This window comes from Mauremys mutica, chromosome 4 (assembly GCF_020497125.1).
Source record: "Mauremys mutica isolate MM-2020 ecotype Southern chromosome 4, ASM2049712v1, whole genome shotgun sequence".
Lineage (NCBI taxonomy): Eukaryota > Metazoa > Chordata > Testudines > Geoemydidae > Mauremys > Mauremys mutica.
The window spans coordinates 72,097,570-72,119,641 of record NC_059075.1 but is presented as its reverse complement, the minus strand read 5'-3'; the positions used below and the strand labels follow the sequence as shown (position 1 = coordinate 72,119,641).

At 50.3% G+C, this 22,072-nt stretch overlaps 1 protein-coding gene and 1 long non-coding RNA gene across 9 annotated transcripts in view; both read right to left on the bottom strand.

The window, feature by feature from the left end:
- Positions 1-986: 986 nt before the first annotated feature.
- On the bottom strand, positions 987-4,512 carry LOC123368268. The gene is made up of 4 exons (XR_006578730.1): positions 4,137-4,512; positions 3,135-3,258; positions 1,408-1,510; positions 987-1,135 (listed from the first exon to the last, which is right to left on the bottom strand). It is a non-coding gene; the product is annotated as an uncharacterized LOC123368268 (long non-coding RNA).
- An 11,517-nt stretch (positions 4,513-16,029) lies between these two features.
- Positions 16,030-22,072, bottom strand: part of PACSIN3 (protein kinase C and casein kinase substrate in neurons 3) — a 31,870-nt gene continuing 25,827 nt past the window's right edge. For 5 of the 8 annotated variants that reach the window (XM_045012907.1, XM_045012908.1, XM_045012909.1 and 2 more), the window contains 5 exons: positions 21,756-21,876; positions 21,110-21,243; positions 20,208-20,273; positions 19,537-19,697; positions 16,030-16,366 (listed from right to left, as the gene is read on the bottom strand). In XM_045012907.1, coding sequence (XP_044868842.1) covers positions 16,251-16,366; positions 19,537-19,697; positions 20,208-20,273; positions 21,110-21,243; positions 21,756-21,876 — 598 coding nt within the window. In that variant the 3' untranslated portion in view covers positions 16,030-16,250. The remainder of the gene's footprint in view (positions 16,367-19,536; positions 19,698-20,207; positions 20,274-21,109; positions 21,244-21,755; positions 21,877-22,072) is intronic. The other 3 variants (XM_045012912.1, XM_045012913.1, XM_045012910.1) reach the window with 3 other exon arrangements.

Below are 22,072 nucleotides of genomic sequence, written 5' to 3'. Positions count from 1 at the left end.
GAGGAAATCCAAGAGTCCTGTGCAGGAAGCAGGGAAATAATCAGAGACAACAGTTTCAGAGGCCAAGAGCAAAGGTGGAAGTGGAGCAATGGGGACAGAATCTACCCCAAATTTACAGGGCCTGGCCCAAGAGAGAAAAATGGAGAATCTCCAAGGATTACCTTCATGTGTTCCAGTGAGTGGGGGCAGGCTGCCTGGGAAAAACAACATTTATTCCTGAGAGGGACAGGCAGGGAGAAGCAGGAACCCAGTAGGCAGAAGTGTACACTGGGCTGAGAATCAGGGTGTTGAGAAAGGAACATTCAGGAGATGGCCAGTAACCAGACTTCCTGTGCTGATTAGAGACATGCCCTGCCAACCAGAGCTGCTTTAATGGAGCAGAGGGAAGCCACCCACAGTCCTCCTGGCCTCCTTGTGCCATTACTGAACCAGGAGTCAGAGAGGATACACAGGAAAGGGGCTACTGTGGATTCAGTAAACAATGAAAAACACCCCAGTAAGGAGCGACTCTCCATGGGACACAGTATGGAATGGGTAGTGCCCAAGGGGTCTATCCTGGGACTGGGAGACAGAAACAATATTAATGCAAGCCTTGCACTTTGTATCTTCAAAGCACTTTACAAACAGTAACGAGCCCTCACAGCCCCCGGGTGTTGGTTGCCAGCACCAACCCATCCTACAGCTGGCAAACTGAAGATGCAGAGACAGGAAGTCTCTGTTAGCCAAGGCCACCCAGCAAGTTAGTGTCACATCAGGGATAAGAACAGTTCTGTTCCATGGCTAGATCTTGTCTTTTGGTGTAGGTCAGGAGTAGGCAACCTGTGGCACGCGAGCTGATTTGCAGTGGCACTCACACTGCCCGGGTTCTGGCCACCGGTCCAGAGGGCTCTGCATTTTAATTTAATTTTAAATGAAGCTTCTTAAACATTTTTAAAACCTTATTTACTTTACATACAACAATAGTTTAGTTAGATATTATAGATTTATAGAAAGAGACCTTCTAAAAAGGTTAAAATGTATTACTGGTACACAAAACTTTAAATTAGAGTGAATAAATGAAGACTCGGCACATCACTTCTGAAAAGTTGCCGACCCCTGGAGTAAGTGGTTCCAGCCCATGGATATCACAGAATTGCTAGAAACAGGAATAGTACATTAAAATGAGAGAGACAGTAACTAAACCTCTCAAACCCAAACCTGAATGGCTTAGCTGCCTAGAACATGTCAATAGCTAGCTAGGTGGTTTCCCCAAGTTATCCACGCAGAGTTCCAGGTGGCTGTTTGTGGAGCTCTCTGCTCTGAGAAGCTACCCCACTTGCTGGTCTTCAGCCAGCATTTTTGTAGTCACTGGAGATTTCCCAAGAGTCCTTGCATGTGGACAAATCCTTTTTCTGGGATTAGCCTTACCAATTTCCTAGCTCCAGCTCTGCTGGCCCACTGGTGAGGAAAGGTCCATCTCCATCTCTGGCTTTGATCCAGCTAGTCCTGGTGGTATCCATCCCTATGAACACTCGTGCCCAGCCCAAGAAAATTAACTAGTATCATTTCTCCCACATAGGTTTGCACATCAGTGATGTTCCCTTCCTTTGAAGGGACTCTTGTGGTTCCAGCTCCTTTCAACTTCCCCACCCAGGGAATACTTGAGCCATAGTTACACGGACCGAGCACTGCCCACAGTTTGTACCTTCACTGTATGGCTTCTTTGGGTCCCAGCTGTATTAATCAAAGACTGAGTTACTATGAGCGTGTGTGGGCAGGGCTTGTCTCCTTCCTGTTTGTACAGCACCAAGCACAGGATGGAACTCAGTAAATGACCCCAAGGCAAGGGAGTGGGGGGCTTCAGCCCCCAGCCAGGCCAGAATCTGGCTGCAGTGATAGAAAAGGGAGAGAGAAAGCATGGCCATACAATGAGAAGAGGAGGAGAAGGAAAAATACTTAGCCAGAGGATTTTCTCCAGCTAAGCAGAGCGAGTGGATAGCTCTTGATATGCCACTGCTCTCCATAGCCTTAGAGCAACTGCCCCTGGAAAAAGCCATTGCAGTTTAGGGAAAAGAAAGAGAACAGAGAATGGCTAAGAGCATTGGAGGAAGAAAGCCACAAGAGAGAAATTTATTTACTGTTGGAAGGAGATTAGTTGGGAGCAGGAGCAGCCTCTGAGCCTCTCCAGGGTCTTATTCTAGCTTCAGGCTGTTGTTTCATTTAAGAAGAGAGTGTGTCTGTGTGTAAGTTTTAGGCTGGCTATTAGGGGAATGATCAGTAGATCAGGGAATGGGGGCTCAGCGCTGTAAAAATCCTAGAACAGGCTATGGTCGATGTTTGTGGGGAGAATGGACGATTGTGGAGGGGGATGATTGGGTGATCAAGCAATCATTTCTGGTCTCCCTATTAACCATTCTTAGCCCTGCTGGCAGGCAAAAGCCTCTTCAGCACTGCTCCTGTGCTTCCAGCAGCTCACAGGCCTCTGGAGTTTCTACATCACTCTTTAGGTGTAGCCAGAACCTGAGCCAGGGCAGCTGACAGGGGATTTTCAGGGTATAGGAGGGAATATGGTTCTGTGACTGAAGGAGAGGACTAGGCAAGTCAAGACCTATAAGATCTGTTCCCAGCTCTGCCAGTCACTCAGCGTGGGATCCCTTGGGCAAGTCATGTTCCCTCTCTGAACCTCAGTTTCTCTTTGTAAAATGGGGGTAATAAATATCTCCAGGGGCTGGGAGGCTGAATTAATGTGTTCCAGGCAGTGCAGAGTATTATTAATAGCACTGGGGTTGTGGCCCTGTTGGCTGAGTCCCTCATCCGCACTGGCCTCCCCAATGGCTGAGTCTTCCGGAGCTGTTGCTCCTGCCTATGCCACTCAAGGTCTGTGTCAGCTATGTACCCTGAGCCTGTTCCCCGCACATGGGTCACACATTTATTAGTCACGAATTTATTGCTGCTTGAATGATCTGAACTTTTGCTCCACACAGAAATCACCCAGAGGGCAACGTCCACCCAGATCCCTTAAAGCCATGGGTGCCAATGTACCATCAGTAGGCGCTAGTGAGACTGTTTCACCAGCAGATGTCTCTCCAGCTCAAGCCAAAGTGGTAAGCCCAGAGCTTCCATCCCATGGGACCTACAGTTAAGACAGTACTTACTGCCTGTGACGCAGGAGGCTGGGAGTAGTTTTGTATGACTGAGGCGCAGATGGCAGTAAGAGGAATGCTTCCTGCCTCTCAGGCTTCATAGATCTCAGCACTCAGGCTAGCCTCTGACAGGAAGCTGGAGAGGAGAGAAGACCACAGCGGCCAACGATGATGGATTTAAAAATTAACTTATCACACTGCGTGAAAATGTCCTTGGCTCTCACAGTGGCTGGGGTGGGAGGGGCAGGAGCTGGGCCAGCAGGAATACAGGACAGGTAGGTCGTTGGAAGGGTGACTGAAGGTCCTCTGTGTCCTTGCAGGTGGAGCTCATCCATGCTGAGCACCAGTACAGCCTGACGGAGAGCAGAACAAAATCCCCTCTCTCCCCAAGCCCTGTGCTAGGGAGCGAGCGGGAGCAGGATGCAGCCCAGCGGCGCCTCACCTACTATCGGCTGGAGCTGCGGAGTGTTTTGGAGAGCCTGCGGGAGCAACACCTCCTCCGCGAGGACACGGAGCACATGCTGAGAGCCCAGTTTACTGGTACACAAGGGGGACGCGAACAGAGGGGTTGGGAATACTGATGAGGACCTCGCTGCCCTTTCAGAGACCATGTGTTAAATAACAAGACTTGTCCTGCATCAGAGTCTCAGCCTGACATGGGAGTCAGCACCGTGAAGGGGGTGAGACGTGACTCTGGCCTCGGGGAGTACAAGCTGCTCCTGGCCTGTGAACAGCGCATTTCTTCTCCTATAGACAGTTAGATATTGTCCCTCCCCCATCGATGGCAGCAAACCCAGGGGCGGGGTTTTTGTACCCACTTTGCCCCCCATCCCTTTTGAGCTCTAGGGCCTTCTAACAACTAGAGCCCTGAGTATACCCCAAGGAAAGGGCCTCATGCCTGCTCTCTGCCACAATCTGCAGTAGAGAAGGGTACCTACTCTCTGCAGACCTTTCCCACAAAATAAGCCCCAGCCCACGGGGCTTTCACCCTACTCGCTACCCCATCCCCAATACCTCTCTCTTTGCTCTAGCAGACTTGCAGCTTGACTTGTGCTATGAAGGAACCCAGCGTGGGAGCTACCCGGCCACCATGCGCAACTTCGCCGTCTCGCTTCATCTGTTCTCAGCCAAGGCCTATGAGTGCGTGGCGAGGACTTTCCAGCTGCCAGAACCCACCACCTTGCACGCGTGCGTCTCTCCTACATGCATCATACCCTCCACTGCTGGACAAATGCTATTAGGAAATCTCCACCAGCACTGGGCACAGAGCCTGCTAGGAAGATGTAATTACGAGAGGCTGTTGAGCAAGGGAGATCCCAGCACCTCCCAGCCCAGCTACAAGAGGCCATGTTTTGGAATTGGACCCTGCTGTCTTGCAGAGGGGCCTGGATTCTCTTTCAGGCCTCATGGGAGAGTGTGGCAAATCGAGCCAAACCACAGCACTAGGCAACACGTACAAAATCAAGAGAAGAAAGTGCAGGAGCTATGAGAGCAACCTTCACCTATTCCAGGGAGCAGGGCTGGAGGCCAGACATTGTTTCAGTGTCCAAGAGGGACAAGAAGGGAGAAGCAGGAACCTGCCAGCCAGTTACTTAGACATTGGCCCTAGGCCAGGGGTGGGCAAACTTTTTGGCCCGAGGGCCACATCCGGGTATGGAAATTGTATGGCAGGCCATGAATGCTCACAAAATTGGGGTTGGGGTGCAGAAGGGGGTGAGGGATCCAGTTGGGGGTATGGGCTCTGGGGTGGGGCCAGAAAAGAGTTCAGAGTGTGGGAGGGGGCTCCGGACTGGGGCAGGGGGGTTGGAGGTGCAGGAGTGGGCTCCGAGGTGAGACTGAGGGGTTCGGAGGATGGGAGGGGGATCGGGGTGGGGCAAGGAGTTGGGGCACGGGAGGAGGGCAGGCTCTGGGGGGCACGTATCTCAAGCAGCTCCCAGAAGCAGCGGCATGTTCCCCCTCTGGCTCCTATGCAGAGGTGCAGCCAGGTGTCTTTGTGCACTGCCCCATCCACAGGTGCCATCCCGGTAGCTCCCATTGGCCATGGTTCCTGGCCAATGGGAGCTGTGGGGGCGTTGCTTTGGGCAGGGGCACCATGTGGAGCCCTCTGGCTGCCCCTATGTGTAGGAGCCGGAGAGGGGGACATGCCGCTGTTTCCGGGAGCCTCACAGAGAGAGGCAAGCTCCTGACCCTGCTCCCTGGCTGGAGCGGGGCAAGCCCTGGACCCTGCCTCTGGCGGGCCAGATGCGGCCCACGGGCCATAGTTTGCCCATCCCGTCCCAGGCTGAGGATCAGGGAGCTGATATGTAAACATTTGGGTGATGTGGCCAATAACAGGCAGATACTGGGCTTAATGAGAAGAGGGATTGTCAACCTCCAGTGCCATTAATGAGCCACGAGAGAGAGAGGGACCAGTGCAGCTTCGCATAGGGATTAATAGAGAACCACAAAGTGGTGAGGGGAGCAAAGAGGGGAAATAGCAGGGATCAGAGCTAGGCTTTCTAGCCAGTGTTTTCACCTAGAGGCTGGAGTGGTATCAGATTTACTGACAACCCTGATGCAGACACATAGGAAACAGGGGGAGCAAACAGCTGAAGTGGCTGGGACAGCAAGAGCTGAAGACACACGGATGCATCAGTCTGAGACACCCTTACACCCAGGGAGGGGAGAGGACACAGGTGTAAACTGGGGGAAGAGAAGGAGGGGTGACTAGTCTGAAGAACCGATGGGATGGGGAATAATAAGTTTGGGGTACTGTGCAGTAGCATTCAGATGTGTCTCTAGGCAAATGGCATGTAATGTTAAAGTAGTAACAGTGCTGCTCTCCCTAGCCCTGGGGCAGCCAGAACACGAAGTGCAGTTCTTAGCTCCACACCTGAGAAGAAAATGGGAAGAAAAAAGAGCAAACAAACCAGAAAGACAGTTCTGGGGATTAGAGGGCAGGACAGATGAGGAGAGCCCAAGGAGGGTTAACGGAAAGAGGCTTACGAGAGAGGAGCATGCCTGTTGTCTGAATACCAGTGAGAGACGGAAGGGAGCTTAGCCTCAGGCTGCCTCTGCTTCTCCTGTCCTCAGTGGGGATGACAAGGGTAGGGGAGTTTAGCTTAGACACCAGCTTGTGTCTCTTCCCCCACAGATCCCATGGGAAGAATCCCCTCCAGGTGTGTGGCTGCATCCTCGCCTTTTGTATTCTCTGAAAGTTATGTTACTTGCCAATGAATGTCCTGTTCCTATCACAGTATGGGGCTTTTGCAGCTTCCCTCCTGGGTAACCTTCCTCTGTGTTCTCTGTTGCAGGTGGCTCTCAAATCCAGATTACAGGCCAGGGTTCAGCCAGCAAGTCTTTAGTGTACTGGCAGAGAGATCACAGGCAGGGGACAAAGACTTCCAGTCCTGTTCTCTGCTCATTGGTGCGATGTCATTGGAGAGGAGAATCCAGTATGACCAGCACACCAACAGCATGCAGGGGCTCGTGGACTTTGGTGCTGGGAATTATGATGCAGATGAGGTGCCAGCAGCAGGAGAAGCCCTCATGCTTGTGGCAGTAGGTTTCCAGGGGCATTGGATAGCTCCTCTCGGCTATTTCCTCCTTGCCACGCTCACTGGTGACGTGCAGTCCCAGCTCTTGCGTCACTGTATCCTCAAACTGTACAGCATTGGCCTGCAGGTGGTCTCTGTTACTTCAGATGCCACGGCCCCCAATGTGGACACAGCCAGGCGGCTGGGGGTGCTGGTGGATGGAGTCTCTGTGAAGTCAACATTTTTCCACCCTGCCAACCCTGCACTGGAAATCGCATATTTCTTTGACCCCTGCCATCTGCTCACGCTGGTTCACAACACGCTGCAGGTATATGGCAGCCTCCAGGTGTGCAGCAAGGCCATCTGCTGGGACTACGTCCTGCACCTAGGGGTTCTGCAGGAGCAGGAGGTGCTCCGGGCTGCCCACAAGCTTAGTGGGGTCAGCCTATCTGGGCAGCAGGTGTGGGGGAACGGTGCTGCACAGCTGTTCAGTGAGAGCACGGCCCAGGCCCTGCACTTTGCAGCCAGCCTCGGCTTGTCCCAGTTTCTGGGGCACGAAACCACATCACACTTTATCACCCTGCTCAGTGCAGTGTTTGATGCGTGCAGCAGTCGGAGCGTCCACACTAAAGGGCCCAAAGCGCCGCTGTCCCTCGCCAGTTATGACTCCCTCAATAACCTCTGTAACGAGTATGAGAACCTGCTGCGCAAGCTGCGCAATGGCACTGGGGAGCTGCTAGGGCTGAGCAGGCATCGCTGGGGCTTTCTGGGCTTCCTGGTAAACCTGCGCAGCTTGCAGTGGATGGCCAAAACTTATCTGGAGGCAGAGGACAGGCCTGTGGCATATTTGCTCACTGGCTGGTGGAGCCTGGACCCTTTGGAGTGGTGCTGGGGAGCCATTCGGCAGGGTTGTGAGGAGAAAGGGATTACCACAGCACAAGCTTTCCAATCTGCATACAGACATATCCTGTGCAAGGGTCTTGCTGGGCTGCGACACAATACACTCAATCTGCTGGACGTGTCCTTGAGCAGACGGGCCAGCCTCCAACTGCAGGCCTCCTGGCCACTGGGAAAGGGGCAAGTCTGGCTGGATCATTGGTGCCCAGGTTCCAGACAGGATACCAGTGCCATAGACTTATCTCCATCCCTCCTTTCATGGTTAGAGGAAGACACAACCACCTATGTTTCCCGCTTTGTAGTGCGGAAACTCCTGCCGCTCCTCACCTGCGCTGAGTGTCGAGCTGCCCTGATGTCCCCTTCTGGGGTGGAGCCTGCAGGCAGTGCCATAATGTGTGTGAAGAACAAGGGAAGGCAGTTCCTCCCTGCAGAGTCTGTTCAAAGGGTGATCCGCAGGGCAGAGAAGATCTTTGGCCTTTCCACATGGTTCTTTAGAGACTCCAGGCAACACAGAAGCTGGGGCTTGGTGCTAGAGCTGGCCATCTTGGCAGATGTGAGTGAGGAGCGAGGCCTTTTCCCATCTCTTCATGATCATCTCTTTGAAAGCAACATGCTCGTTTCCAATCACTATGTCACTATCCTCCAGGGTCTTGTGCGAATCTTCTTGGAGCTGCATTCAGTACAGTTGGGGGCAGCACAGGGACCAGAGTCGGGACAGTCCATTTGGGTAAGTCGCTCCAAGGAAACAAACAGTGAGCAGAGCCAGGGCAGCGCCAGCAGCCAACAGAGGAACTGGTCCTGTCAGACACCTGGACTCAAGCAATGGTTTCATGCTCCTTGAAGAGCAGTTGACTGGACTTTGGGGAGAAAGGCCAGTCTGAGCTGCAGGAGAGGCGGGCTGGGCTCTGCACTCCTGCCTGCAGCCCTAGACCAGATCCTGTTTGGGCTATGAATTCTGAGCAGCAGAGTTTAACAAGACCTTGAGAAACTGACAGTGTTTTAAATACAATTTTTGTATCAATCTTCCTTTGTTCAGGGATTTTAATTGCAGAACTGGAGGAATAGGCCAAAGTCAAACCAACTGCCTTAGAGGGGAGAAGACGGTTGTTGTGAGAGAAGGTAAAGAAATTCTTTCCTTGAAACAGAATGGATACTCGGTTCCTATAGCCTGTATAGCAGCTCCAGAGCAATATGGCTGCCTAGCACTTCAGTGATACTCATCATCCTAGTTTTTGAGCTTCACAATACCCCTTGCCCCAGGAGCTCAGGAAGTAAAGTGATCTCTGTGTACAGATACGGAACTACAACTCAGGGAATAAGTAACTTGATCAAGGTCACATGCACTGTGGCAGAGACAGAGGTGGAACTCAGATCTCCTGAGTGTTTGTCCAGTGGCCTAACCACAGCACCATCATTTCTTTTCAAACTCAGTCCTTCCAAATCTTTTAGTAGAGGCAAGAGACCTGTCTGAGCTCCCCTACCCCATCCTCTCAAGTTCTCCAAATCTACCCTCTACCCTACTTTCTAGTGTGAGGCACTTTCCAAACAAGGAAGAAGGCAAGATCCCCAGCCACAGGCTGGGCAGGCACTAGAGGGTAGGAGTGTAACACATAGCTAAAGAGGTGAAAGCAGTAAATGGCCACTTGTACGGGGGCTGGCAGAGAATCCAGCAAGGAAGGAGTTACACTCATCAAGGTGGGAGATGACAAGGGCTGGAAGGAGCGTTTCAAGGAGTGGGATGCAGCAAGATCTTGGAGGAAGGAGCGGCAGATTTTGGATTCAGCCTACATGTGCAGGGAGAGAAAGCTAGTGAAGAGGGCAGTTTATAGGCCCAAGTGACAAGGAGAATGATGGGATAGGAATGTTGCTAGTGGAAAAGGGAAAGAGCAGGAGCTCAGTTCTAACCTATTGAGTGCAAGACAGGCTGAAATGCAGGCTTGCATAGAGGGAGACATGAATCTGCAAACCCAGTGAGAGATGCTGTGGGGAAAAGGATGGTGCAGTGAGGCAAGCAGAGATCAGGGGACAATCAGTAGAGGCCAGCCAAAGTTGAAAGAGGATGCAGTTAATGGCACTGAAAGCAGCAAGGAGGTCAAGAAGGCTAACAGTTGTGAAATTTGGCCAGAAAAATCTCATTAGAGACCTTGCTTAGACCAGAGACCTGTCTTAAAGACACGTGCTAAATCCCTGATTTCCTCTCACTGTCCCCTTCCCCACAGCAAGTGCCTGTTCTGAATACACCATTTCCATTCATCCTCTGCTTGGTCTTTCCCTCAGAGCCTGGGTGGCCTAGTACAAATATGGAGAGTCCCACTGCGTGACTGTCCTCCAGCCCTCACCCTGATGGCGGCACTGCACTAGGTTTGGGTTGTTCCTTCGTTCACAGGCGCTAGTTACATCTTTTGGGAGGTGTCTTTAAACCCAGCTAGCAGGTTTTCCCCCTCATTTTATTAAGTAAGTTTATTCTCCTGCTGTTATCGGCCTTTCCGATCCCATTTTGGGTTGGTTCATCCCTTGCCAACTCTCCTCACCACTCCATGGATTTTTCTATCCAGCTACACTGATCTTACCCTGAGGCCTGTGGCTTTAGTTCCAGCTTTGGTACAGTCCCTTCCATGAAGTGCCTCTGATCAGCCTATCACCATCCAGGTTACAGCCTGCTCTCGGGCTGCTGTTGCCATTGGCAAAAAAGAACTTCACCTGCACAGCTTCTGCCCATTAACCTGGCTACTAGGTCATTTGATTTCTGCTGCCCTCTGCCTATGGACAGAGTCTAACTGCCTGAGCAACAGAGCTGAGGCAGCCCTAGTTAATAACACAGCCTGACCTTCAGTCGGAGAAAGCCACCATCCAGCACTGAGTGACTATGGCCTTGGGCTAGGTCAGTAAATAGCAGAAATGCAGAGGGCGAGGGGCAGGTATGGCTTGTTGCAATAGTTCACTGGGGTGCTGGTCAGGTTTCCACACTCACACCTGTTGCAATGCTTCAGTCCTAGTGCCAAGCAGCCCTACCACACAGAAACCAGCTGCAGCAGGTGCTCCATAGGGCCCCAGCTGGGGCTGCTACAGACCCACAGGAAAGTGCTTAGCTGCTGCTCATCAACTTTGACTTATCTACAAAAGAACAAGTACACAAAGTGGGGGAGGGGAGAAAGAGATGGGGAGGTTGTAAATTTAAATCCTATCTGCAACGAGCAACACCACCAAGCTCTATGAAGGACCCAGGCATAAAACATTACCCATAGGGTGGTTGGTGTATGTTGATTACCCCTATCAACACCCACCCATAGATGGAAACAGTTTTCCCAGCTGGTTCTGGGTTTCACAGTAACCTCTCTCACCCCAGAGACTATGGGGCTGCTGCATGGGCCAGAGTAATAAGTGGAGCAGCTCAAGTGGTAGCCAAGTCAGCTGCTGCTTTATTGTGGAACTATTGAAAGAGAGTGATCACCATCATGTCCTCTTCAACTACTTCTGCCAAGCAGGCTCACAGGCCCTCCTCTACCAGCCAGGATAGCCAGGCACTGGTTTCTCCTTCCCAGCATACAGAAGCCTTCACTGCTAACTCAAGGTAGACTTTCCCAGAAGAGCTTCGCTATTGTTATTGATTTCATGTGGAAGGCACTTACATCCTGTGGTGCCTGGGGGCATAGGTAATATAAAACACTTGCATAGAAAAATACAATTTATTTAAGAAATAATGTAGTTAGTACCATGGTGGTCTGTTGTAGTTTAATTTTGCTGTATTCAAAATCTCAGTGTCAGCAACTAGTTCCTGTTTAGCTTTTTGGCTCTCCCAGAGTATCACATGCAACCACATGGTGTGACAGTGTGGATTGGGGCAGGGCCTATGGAAACTTCAGTCCCTGATTGAATCTTAATATTAAAGCTCATTTTCCATTCAGTGGAGGAATGGGACAAGTTTTAACACAAACAGGGCTATAGTTTAACATCATCCAAGCATTTAAATCTGAACCTTTCAACAGGTTTCTGTTTTACACAGATGCCTAAAATGATTTCTCGTTTAAGAGCCCCAAACCACATTAATCAATTATGACAAAGGGCATTTGGCCCCATTATAGTTTTGTATCCATTTTGATTTGTCAGATCTCTGACAACATCAGAAGTTTGTCAGGCCGTAATTGTATCAGTCTGGTAAACAAGTATACACACAGCTATTTGTACAGAGTTCTGCACTATGGGGCAATCATCAGCAGATGTGTTAAGTAGGGCTGGTTTGTTTTTCATTAAATTCTTCACTACTTAGCCTCCATATTCTGTTAATCCATTTGTTTATAGGAATCTCATACTCTGTCATGCCAAAGTACAGATTCCAGCAAGGTCCAAAACCTCCCCATTCTTAATGTGTGGGCCCCTTGTCCATTAATACAGTCCTTGGCATTTTATGGAATTCCCAGTGTGCAAACTTGATTTTCTGGATCTGGTCACACAAGCTGTGGTGTATTTAAATGTTGATATTTCTGAAAAGTTCCAATCAGTCCATTATGAACAAGTGGTCATGTTTTCTCAGGACAAACAAAACCTGTTCAGACTTTGTCCTCTGGAGATGGAAGTTGTTCATGCTGTATCAGGTTATTTCAGCTTTGCTTCTCGGTACCTCCCACCATCTTTCACATGCATTCACCATTTTTTCAATGTCACTCTTCATCCCTGGCCAGAATACAATTTTTAAAAAGGAGAATTGTGGACTATCATTTGAAATTGCCCTTCCTATGTTCTTCCCATAGTGACAAGGAAATATTGGGAAGGCTTATTTGTCCTTTTCTGTGAATAGTTATGAAAACTCTCATATACGTTAGGAATATATAGGTGGGAAGACTAGATTTCTCCATTTATTACATAAATGTATTATTTGTAGGGTTTTATACTTGGCCTGTTTTCCCTCTAGCTCATCTCATGTTCCTGTTCAGGATACCTCTATCATGTTCATGTGTACTATCACTATTTGTTCTAGGTCATCTGGCTGCGGGTCAGTGAAGGGAGCACATGCAATTTACTAAGCAATGCCCTAGCTGGAACTTCAGGATCATGGTAAAGGAATGGCTGCATCCCTGCTTACACTTCTCCATGTCCTTCTATAGGCCATAATCAGTGCTTTATGCTTCATTTCAGCTTGAGGATTCATAACTCTCTCTAGTCAAACTGTATAGTGATAGGCAAGGCCTAGCATCTTTTCAGTTGGATATTTTCTGCCAGTCATGCTCCTTGTAGGAAGCCATCAGTCCCACTCTTTTTGAAACCTCTTTAGAGACTCTTCCTGTGAGTCAAAGCATTGCTGTAGTAGTGCTCTATGCTATGCTTGAATTCTGACACACTCTGCCATCCAAATCTATTCTGTTTATCTGTGAAGCCATTTTACTGAAAGTTGTTTGAGCTGCATAGGTAGGTACAAGCTTACTGAGCTAAATAAAGATGCCTTGCAGTCTCAAATTCCTTTATCTTTGGGTCTCTGCATATTCACTAGTGCTTGAATCTTACGAGTCTGCTCAATTTCAGTAACTTAAAATGGACACTTAAGCCTCATTCACTTGAAGGTTGTTACTTCTTATGGTTTCTAGTCCCCTCTAGAGTTGTTCCTGAAGTTCAGGAGTGGTGCTGCCCCAGATTATGATGGCATCAATGTACATTTTCACTCCTGAGACACCTTCCTGAACCTGGCACAATGTGCAGAGAAATAGTTCCTGGTGCCAAGCACACCTCTACCCCTATACAACGTGACCCAATATAACACAGGTTCGCATACAACGCAGTAAAGCTGCGCTCCGGCGGATCAGGGTGTCAGCTCCTAGCCTCAGCACTCCGTTTCCCACCACTGCCGGTAATGCAGGGAGGTTGGGGAAAGGACAGCCCCTGTACTCACCTGTGGCGGGAAGCAGAGTGCCACGGCTGGGAGCTGGTGGAGTGCAGCGGGCTGGGGCCAGGCTGCTCCACTTCCTGCCGCTACCAGTGAGTGTGGGACCTTTCCCCCAACACACCCCCACCCCTCCTGAGCGACACTGCTGGGGCCAGGGCAAGGAAAGCAGAGTGGGCCTGGGCCATGGCACTCCGCTTCCCGCCGCAGGTGATACGGGAGGCGTCCTTTCCCCAACCTCCACGCACTCACGGGTGGCAGGAAGCAGAGTGCCACAGCTGGGAGCTGGCAGAGTGGAGCGGGCTGGGCTGCTCCGCTTCCTGCTGCTGCTGGTGAGTGCCTGTCAGGAGGGGGGGGGGGGGGTGGATAGGCATCATGGGGGTTGGGATGGGGTCCTGGGCATGATTAGGGACAGGGGTCACTGGAGGGGGCAGTCAGGGGACAAGGAGCAGGGGGGCCAAAGCAAGTTTGATATAATGTGCTCTCACCTATAGCACAGTAAGATTTGTCTCCAGAGGACCCCGTTATATGGGGGTAGAGGTGTATATCCCAAAAGGCAACCTCATGATGCATTGGAAATGCAAATATCAAAGCTTTGTGGCCAGGGCCATCTCCTAAACCCTGTCAATACATCCATTGTGATGAAGAATTTGACTTCTGCCATCACAGCAGACATTTTACTACTTGTGTTTTTGGTAACTCTTTAGGCAGACTCAAAACTCTGTGCTGACCCTGCTTTTTGTCTCTACAGTTAAAGGACTGAACGTGGGTGTTGGTTCTCCTCTGAATGTCTTAGTGCTCTTTTTCTAGTCTAAGACTTTAGAACTTTTTTATTGGCCTGTATAACATCTATGTTACCAGAATGCATCGCGCCTGTGTTCCAGTTCTCTCTTTCATGTTTGGCCCAAGTTTGTCATTAATTATTCTGACTCTGGCAGGTATCTTCTCAAGCACTTTTCATGGGCCAAGCACCTCATGTGTGTAAGTGCAGTTACCTTCCTCAGTGAAATTCTAAGCACTGTTTTTACAATCTTGCCTCTGTATCCCAGTGATATTCACTTGCCCAGGACTGAAATCTTGCAATGAAAAATTAATTCCAATCTCACCTTTAGTTTTGCACTTCAAATATCTCCTGTTACATTTATTTGGATTCCTACAGCCATTCTGTAGGTCACATGTAGGCCAGAATCGAGGACCCTAGGCTATCCACATGATATTTGAATGCTAACACCATGAACTTCAGACCCCGAGCTGATCTCAATTGTCCCAGTGGAACAAAGACGGAGAGACTACCCAGGCCATAAAAGGCTTTATAAATCACCATCACTGAATGGCACCTGGAAATAGTTGGGAAGCGGGTAAGGTAGCTTCTGTTGCAAAGCAGGTAGGTGCATTCTATACCATATATTGCTTCTAAATGGTCTGCAAGCACTGAACCCCATGTAGAGTGCAATACAGTCATCCAGTTGCAAGTCAAGGGCTTGAAGGATGTGGGAGAGGGTCTCGACCATGTGAGAAGTGCTCATAAGTACCTTTACAGACAGAAGAGGTAGTTTGAGCTACAGTTACCAAGGATCCAAAAACCCACTTCAAACTAAAAGTGCCATGAACCTGAGTGGGGTAGGTACCAAGCCTCCTCTCCCCTATGTCAACTTCATCTTGTCAGAGGCTCCAAAAAGGTACATCATCCACTTCCCAGTCCCAGCCAGATAGTGGAAAGTAGAGAGAGTGCACCATCCTTGGTCCGATGACACCCTGGACATATTTTGTGACACTTCAGCATCCCCCCAGCTGTCTGGCATAAATATTGACTAGGATGGGAAACTTAGTTGAACCTCAAGATCTTGATTGGCCCCACTTATCCTGCAGGAGCTCAGAGCACCCCCACTGCAGCCACAGTGCCCCCAGCCCTGGTGCACCAGGCCCACCAGGCACGCAGTGCAGTCCCAGCACCGGCCGCCTTGAGTCCCTGTAGGAGGCAAGCCAGCTAGCCCCAGTCAGCCTGGGCCAGGGTAGAGGACTGGAAACTGCAGGAGGGGGCCTGGCCTGGGGGCAGACCCAAGCTAGGCTGTTTGGGGAGGCACAGCCTCCCCCTGCCTAGGATACCCACCACCCCTGCTCAAGATGCTGCACCTGGGATAGCCCTTTGGGCAAGTGAGCAATAACCAGCCCTACCGTACTGGATCTTTGGAAGAGAAAAGAATAGACTAGAGCCACTCAAGCTATGTCAGCTACTCCAGCTGCAGTCACAGAGCAATCAATGAGACCTAGAGGTGAATGGTATTGAAAGGCTGCCATCAGATCTAAATGAATTACCATGGACGCTTGGCTTTTGCCAGTCCCTGTGGGAAAGGGAGCCAAGACCACCAGAGCCATACCTGAAAGGGTCCAAAAAGGGAGTTAGACTAAGGTTTCCTCACAGCAATGTGTCTTAAAAGTTTCCCTAAAGAGGGAAGCTTAGTAACACAGCAGCCTTCAACCAACCCCAGAGCTCTCAGCTAGATTTTACAAGCAGAAGCAGAGTGGCAAGGTATCAGTATGTCCCAATAGCCCATCCCAGCACAAGCTATTAAGACCCTTCCCACCCCCTCCAAATCCCTACAGTGCACAGAGGCTGCAGCAGTCTTTACTCAATTTTTGTTTATTAGAAAATCCCTACAGCTCTAGAATTTTAAAATGAAGCATTGATTACAAGAAATAAGTGTCCCCAGAGAGTCCAGAAATTGCTACATATGCTGTTGATGTGGGTTAGGGGCCCAGCAGTGACCTGGTGACCTCTGCAGGAGATGCTGATATACATGTGAGACACACACACACACACCCCCCTCAGGATGAAAGTAGCAATCATGATCCCACCCTCTTGACATAGTTAGCAGGATAGAGTCCAACCTGGCCAGTGCAAAGCCGGCCTTTGCACCAGCCCTGCTCATCCTCTTCACTGATCTTCATTAGCTCTTCACCTAAAAGAGGAAACAGCACAAACTTTGCCACTAGAAAGGAGTCAGAGTCCATACGCCTTCCAGTGTCTGGATAGCTCCCTAGGGGCAAGGGAGCATGACCCCCCGATTAGAAGTACAGTATCTCCTCAATGTTCCAGTTAATGTTGTTCCGTTGCTGATCAATTAGAGAACATGCTCATTTAAAGTTGTGCAATGTTCCCTTAAGTTGTTTGGCAGCCACCTGCTTTATCCACTACTTGCAAAAAGAGCAGCCGGTTGGAGCTAGCTAGTGGGGTCTTGGAACCAGGGTGGATCATCAGCTCCCCACTCCCCTAAGTTCCCTGTGCAGCAGTGGCCCAGCAGGCTATCAATTGCTGGGCAGTTCAGCTGTCCCTCCCTCCACTGCCATTTGCTGCTCCCAGGAGCCTCCTGCTTGCGGGGGGGTGGGGGGAGATGAAGGGAGAGTGCTGATATCAGGATGTCCCCCTCCCCCCACTCCTGACCCCCATTCCTGTACCCCATCTCCACAGGGGCGGGGAATAGGACAGGGCTCAGGATGGAGGGAGCAGCTGCTGTCTCAACTTGCTGATCTACTTAAAAAAGGCAGTGTACTTAAAGTGGGGTCAGCATACTTAAAGGGGCACTGTGCATCTCTTTCTCTCACCCCCCCCCCCCAATGTGTGTCTCCCTCTCACACACCCACAGCACTTTGGAAAGTGGAGGGAGTTGTGTGCTCCAGTGGGATAGCATGGGTTCATCATCATGTTCAGTTTCCAGCCACTGCCATGCTGTGTCTCCTCCCTCCATTTGTGCTGCCTTGTAGAGTGAGAGGCTACATTAACAACATGTTAACCCTTGAGGGTTCAGCCGAGTGCTAGTTCATCATTTGGCAGTAAGGCATTCCCTGGGAAATATCTCACCCCTCTTACTCCACCACCTCAACCAAGCTTCACAGTCATCATGGCTGTGTGCAGTATTAAATTGTTTGTTTAAAACTTTTATATATAAAGTCTGTCTGGCAAAAAAATTTTCCCTGGAACCTAGACAACCCCCATTTACATTAATTCTTATGGGGAAATTGGATTCGCTTATCATTTCACTTAAAGTTGCTTTTTTCAGGAACATAATTACAACATTAAGCAAGGAGTTACTGTACAAACCCCATACAGGTGAAATGCAGCAAACAAGTCTAATCTTGATCTCATCACCACATCTCAATATTTCCCATTGGACTCAAACCATATTGCAGGCACACAACTCTATAGAGAACTCGGAGGAGGATATGTTGCTCATGAAGGATTTTTTTTTCCCCCTAGATAAGGAGACCAGGACCAGAGAGGTCAAGAGAAGGCCCTTGGGGAGCACAGCACTTCAAGTCTCAGTGCTGGAACTCTGCTTCGTGTTCTCTCTGGCCCGAGGCTCCTCCGAAGCAGTTGGGAAGGACTAGTGAAAAACCGCTGAGTTCTAGCTGTTAGATGCCTATTCAATGATTGGCCAAAGACCTCGCAGTCAGTAAGCTATGGAATGGACCCACAGAGATGGGCCAGGAAGGGCTCTCATTCCTTACCCCAGCTCTGAACTTTGGGAAAGGGAAGGAATAGGATCACTTGCCACCAATAGAAATCCTTTGTCTCTACCATGACAAGGAGATTTGACAGCCATTGTGGGACCGTCCAATTGTTCAGAGACTGGGAAGGAAAGTCACCTTGCAAGCCAGGTTGAACTCAAGCCCCATTAGTACAGAGTGGTTATAGCAGCATTTGGATGGAATGAGCTGACCCCAGCACTGAAGGAACTAACTGGTTTGATTTAGAGCTGTTTCTTTTGGGGGAGGGGTGGGGCCCTTGGGCCTGCTACCTTCCATCTCCTCCCAAGCAGCAGGTGTCAGGGAGAGAAATTGTATCTCTCCTGCCCCCTAAGGCAATTATCCTCATCCACATTATTGCTGGGATTGCTTTAAAGCTGTTCTACTGAGCCAGTAAGTGAGTTAGTGCCAAGAAATCTAGCAGTGACTCAGCAGCACAGATGCTCACCTCATGCACCAGGCCCTTGTTGGGCCAGGGATTTTAGTACCTGAAAGAGAGTCAATGTTTCTGCAAGCAAGTCAATACAAGCAAGATTAGAAACACTCCCAAGATCCAGATGGCCCCTCGGAAGATTGGGGAGGGGCGGGCAGAGTACGAACAGCTGAAGTGGAGAGAAAGGTCCCAGGGTTCTTCTTAGCCTCATCATCTACTGGGAGCAGACTGCTCCAGTCCCAGAAGCTCCCTCACCTTAGGTCAGTATTTCGCAACCCATGACCAGTGGGCTGCATGTAGCTCAATTAGCACACAGCTGGGCGCTAAAGACCGCCCAGCTTGTGTGCTGCAGGGACAGGGCTGCCGCCCGGCTTGCACACCAAGCCGGGTGGCAGCCCCAGTGTGCACGCCCCAGGGCTCTGCTCCTGGCCCAGCTCTGTGGAGGGAGTCTTTGAGTGGGGGGGGGCACTGGACAGACGGGTCTGGGGGGTGGCGCTGTGGTTCTCAACCTGTGTCCCAGTAACATGTGTGGCCCACAATGATAAATAGGTTGAGAACCACTGCCTTAGGTGGTGGCTTGTGGAGCTTCCTCCTGCTAACCTCACTCCAGCTTATCGGACAAGAACTTAATCCCCCCAAAACTAGCTCTGTCTGGCCACTTTACAAAGGCAAGAGGAGGCACTTTATAAAGGCAACCCAAACCCTCCCCCTTTAAGTTCCGAGGGAAAGGTATGGAGGAGGAGATTTTCACACTTTTGGCCCAAGGGAGCAACATTTGCTAATAAGGGCTCAACACCCCCCTCCCCCCCCCCGTCTTTGTTCAGAGTTCCACCTGACACACACATCAGGTAGGTCCCATCCTCCCCAAACACACACAAATCAGGTTATGGGCCTGCTCTTCCCCAACCCCTTGGTCAGGACCCAAAAACATTCCCTTTTCAGCATTTGAATGCCTCACTAAGTATGAGGTGCCTCCTCTACAATATGAGCCTTGCTGATCCCCCTCACTGAGCAGCGTGGTGGAATGGAGTGCTGGCCTCCCTAGTGCTATGCCCTTCTCCAGGAGCAGCGGGCAAGGACAATGAACAGTTCCCAAGGAGCTATCCAGATCTCAGTGGGAGGTTTCCAACCATCAGCCCAAGTGGTAGTGGCAAGGGGTTAATGCCTCTGTACCTGCTTTAAAGCTCAGTTCATCAGCCTCCTGTCCTGTGTAATCATACAGCGCTCGCACCTGTACACCTGGTACTTTTACGTCCTCCTCGTGCCCATTGGCATCCAGGCACTTCTTGGGAGTGTCGTCATCGGACCACTCCGACATGTCCTCTTTCCCACCGCTGCATGTATGGGGAGCAAAAACAAAAATCCAGACTCATCTCAAACTCAGGACTGACCCTCTGAAGTGCCTCCTCATCTCCTGAGTCATACACCACCATAGAGCCCCAGGGACAACTACACTGTTGAGCCAGGAGGAGACAGAGAGGCAGGACAGGAGGGTGGAAATGTACGGGAAGGAGAGAGACCAGGAAAAGTTAGAAAACTGTGGAACCCCAGGGGGTTGTGCAGGTAACTGGTCCAAACAGCATCTCCCTTTCAAGCCCCAGCCCCACTCAGCAGACACCCCTCACCCAGGACAGGCCAAGCCAATTTTAAATAGAAGGAAGTTCAGGTATTTCCAAAACATACTCAGCTGGAAACAGTCCTGAAAGAGAAAGGAGGCCACATCCCCCCAGGGCAGACTCAGCTGGTTTCCCTAACTCCGGGGCCAGAGCAGAGGAGAAAGGAAGAGCAGAACACAGATACTTTGAACCCAGACACCTCCTGGATAGGTTGTGTTCCATACTAACTTCACATGGGCTGATGCCCTCAGGGTGTCATAGAAGAAATTGTTCTTCTCCGCTTGGTAGGAAAACCTGTTGATTAGTAAATAGGGCCCTGAATCCAGCTGCCTGGGAAAGGACAGCTGCCTGGAGACAGCTCCACCCAGATTGTTTCCAACTTCTTCCCTCCCATGTTCAACTCTAAGCTTCATTTGTGCCAGCAGGAGATGATGTCTTCTGGGTCAGGAAGGAAGTGAACACCACAGGACACGGATTTCCTAAGCCCCTTCCCATGCTCTAACTCATTTGCTACAGATCCTGGAAGAGGAAGCAGCTACCTGAATTGTGTAAACTGTCACCACTGGGCTTGTCAAGTTTTGACCATGTAGCAACCCCACACCAAACCATAAGATGCTCATATCCAGGGAAGAGAATCTTGTTCAAACATCCAGGCCTGCTGGTGTACCTAGGGAAGGATTTCTAGTTCCTAATCCCTCTGGGCTTTTTCCCTTTTCCCAGAGATAAAAGCAGCTGAAGGCAAAATCCTACCAGCATCCTCCCCCACACAGCAACCTGCTCAGCAGTGAATTAGACTAAAACCCATGCTAGGATGGATTGAGAGGAGACCCCAGTACTGAACAGGGCCACTAGGAGAGGAAGGTCTTAGCTCTGGCACTATCATGTAACTGCATGTGGACAGCAGAGGAGATCCTCCCACTATTCCACCCCAATGCTCCAAGCAAACCCCTTTCTCTGCCCTACTGATTTCCGCGTTGTATAGGCAAGGGCACCGCTTGGGGCTCACCCATTTCCAGCCCAATGGCTAAAAAAGGGAGTGAAATACAAATGAGAATTTCTCTCAGCTCAGCTAGTTCATACCCCAGGGCATGATTATTCCTCTCCAGGATGTCCCAGGCTTCAGCTCTTACCCTCGCCGTGTCTGTGGAGGGGTCTGAGAGACACCATCCCGTGTGGGCACAATGCTGGTCAGCATCACATCTTCAGCACTTTTACTGCTTTTCGCCTTCTTGCTGATTGGCCGCTGGGTTTCCAGGGTCCATTCCTGTCCAAAAGGAAAGGAACATCAGTCCCCTGAGTCCAGAGAGCTTTGACACAGTTTATTCTACTGCCAGGGAGGAAGTTAGGAGGCACAAGAACACAGCACCATATTTAACTAATGGCCAAGCAATGCAATGGAATAGTCTGCCAAATAAGAGCCCTGCAGAGGCAGTAAGATCAGGCCTGAGGACTGGGGGGGGGAGATGCAGCATGTCTCATTACCCTTAGTGTAAACCCCCATCCCTGACCAGAGCTGAGTGGGGGGCCAGAATGATTACATTTTAGCTGGCATGGCAACTCCCCAGTTGCCACAGGGGTGGAACTTCCAGTACTATCCCCTCTTAAAAAAAAAAAAGAAAAGAAAAAAGAAAGGTGCAAACATCATGATCCCAGGTGAGCAGGGATAGAGCCTTTTCCAGTGGGAAGAGTCTCAGAGGGCAGGGGGAAGCCACAGAGTAAGAGTACAATAAAGTAGCCCTGCGGCATGTGGAAATATATTCTAGAGTGATATGCCACCTCAAACTGTGGCCAATTCATGGCCATGCCTGGCCCATGTGTGTTGCGCCACCATTTCAGGTCCTCCTGGTCATCTGCAGCCACGATTCCCTGGTACAGATCCCGGTACAGTGCATGGAAACTGCAAGCAGAAGCAGAACCAATGTCAGTGAGCAAGTCTCTGTACAGCCCCAGATTACTGTCAGGTGCATAAATTTCCCCTTTCACCTCCACATCATCCTACTTCAAGAACCACTGGGGATTAGAGGCTGTGCTCCAGTGCCTTTAACCCCAAAGCATTTCACAAGCCACACACATCCCACTCCATAGAAACACCA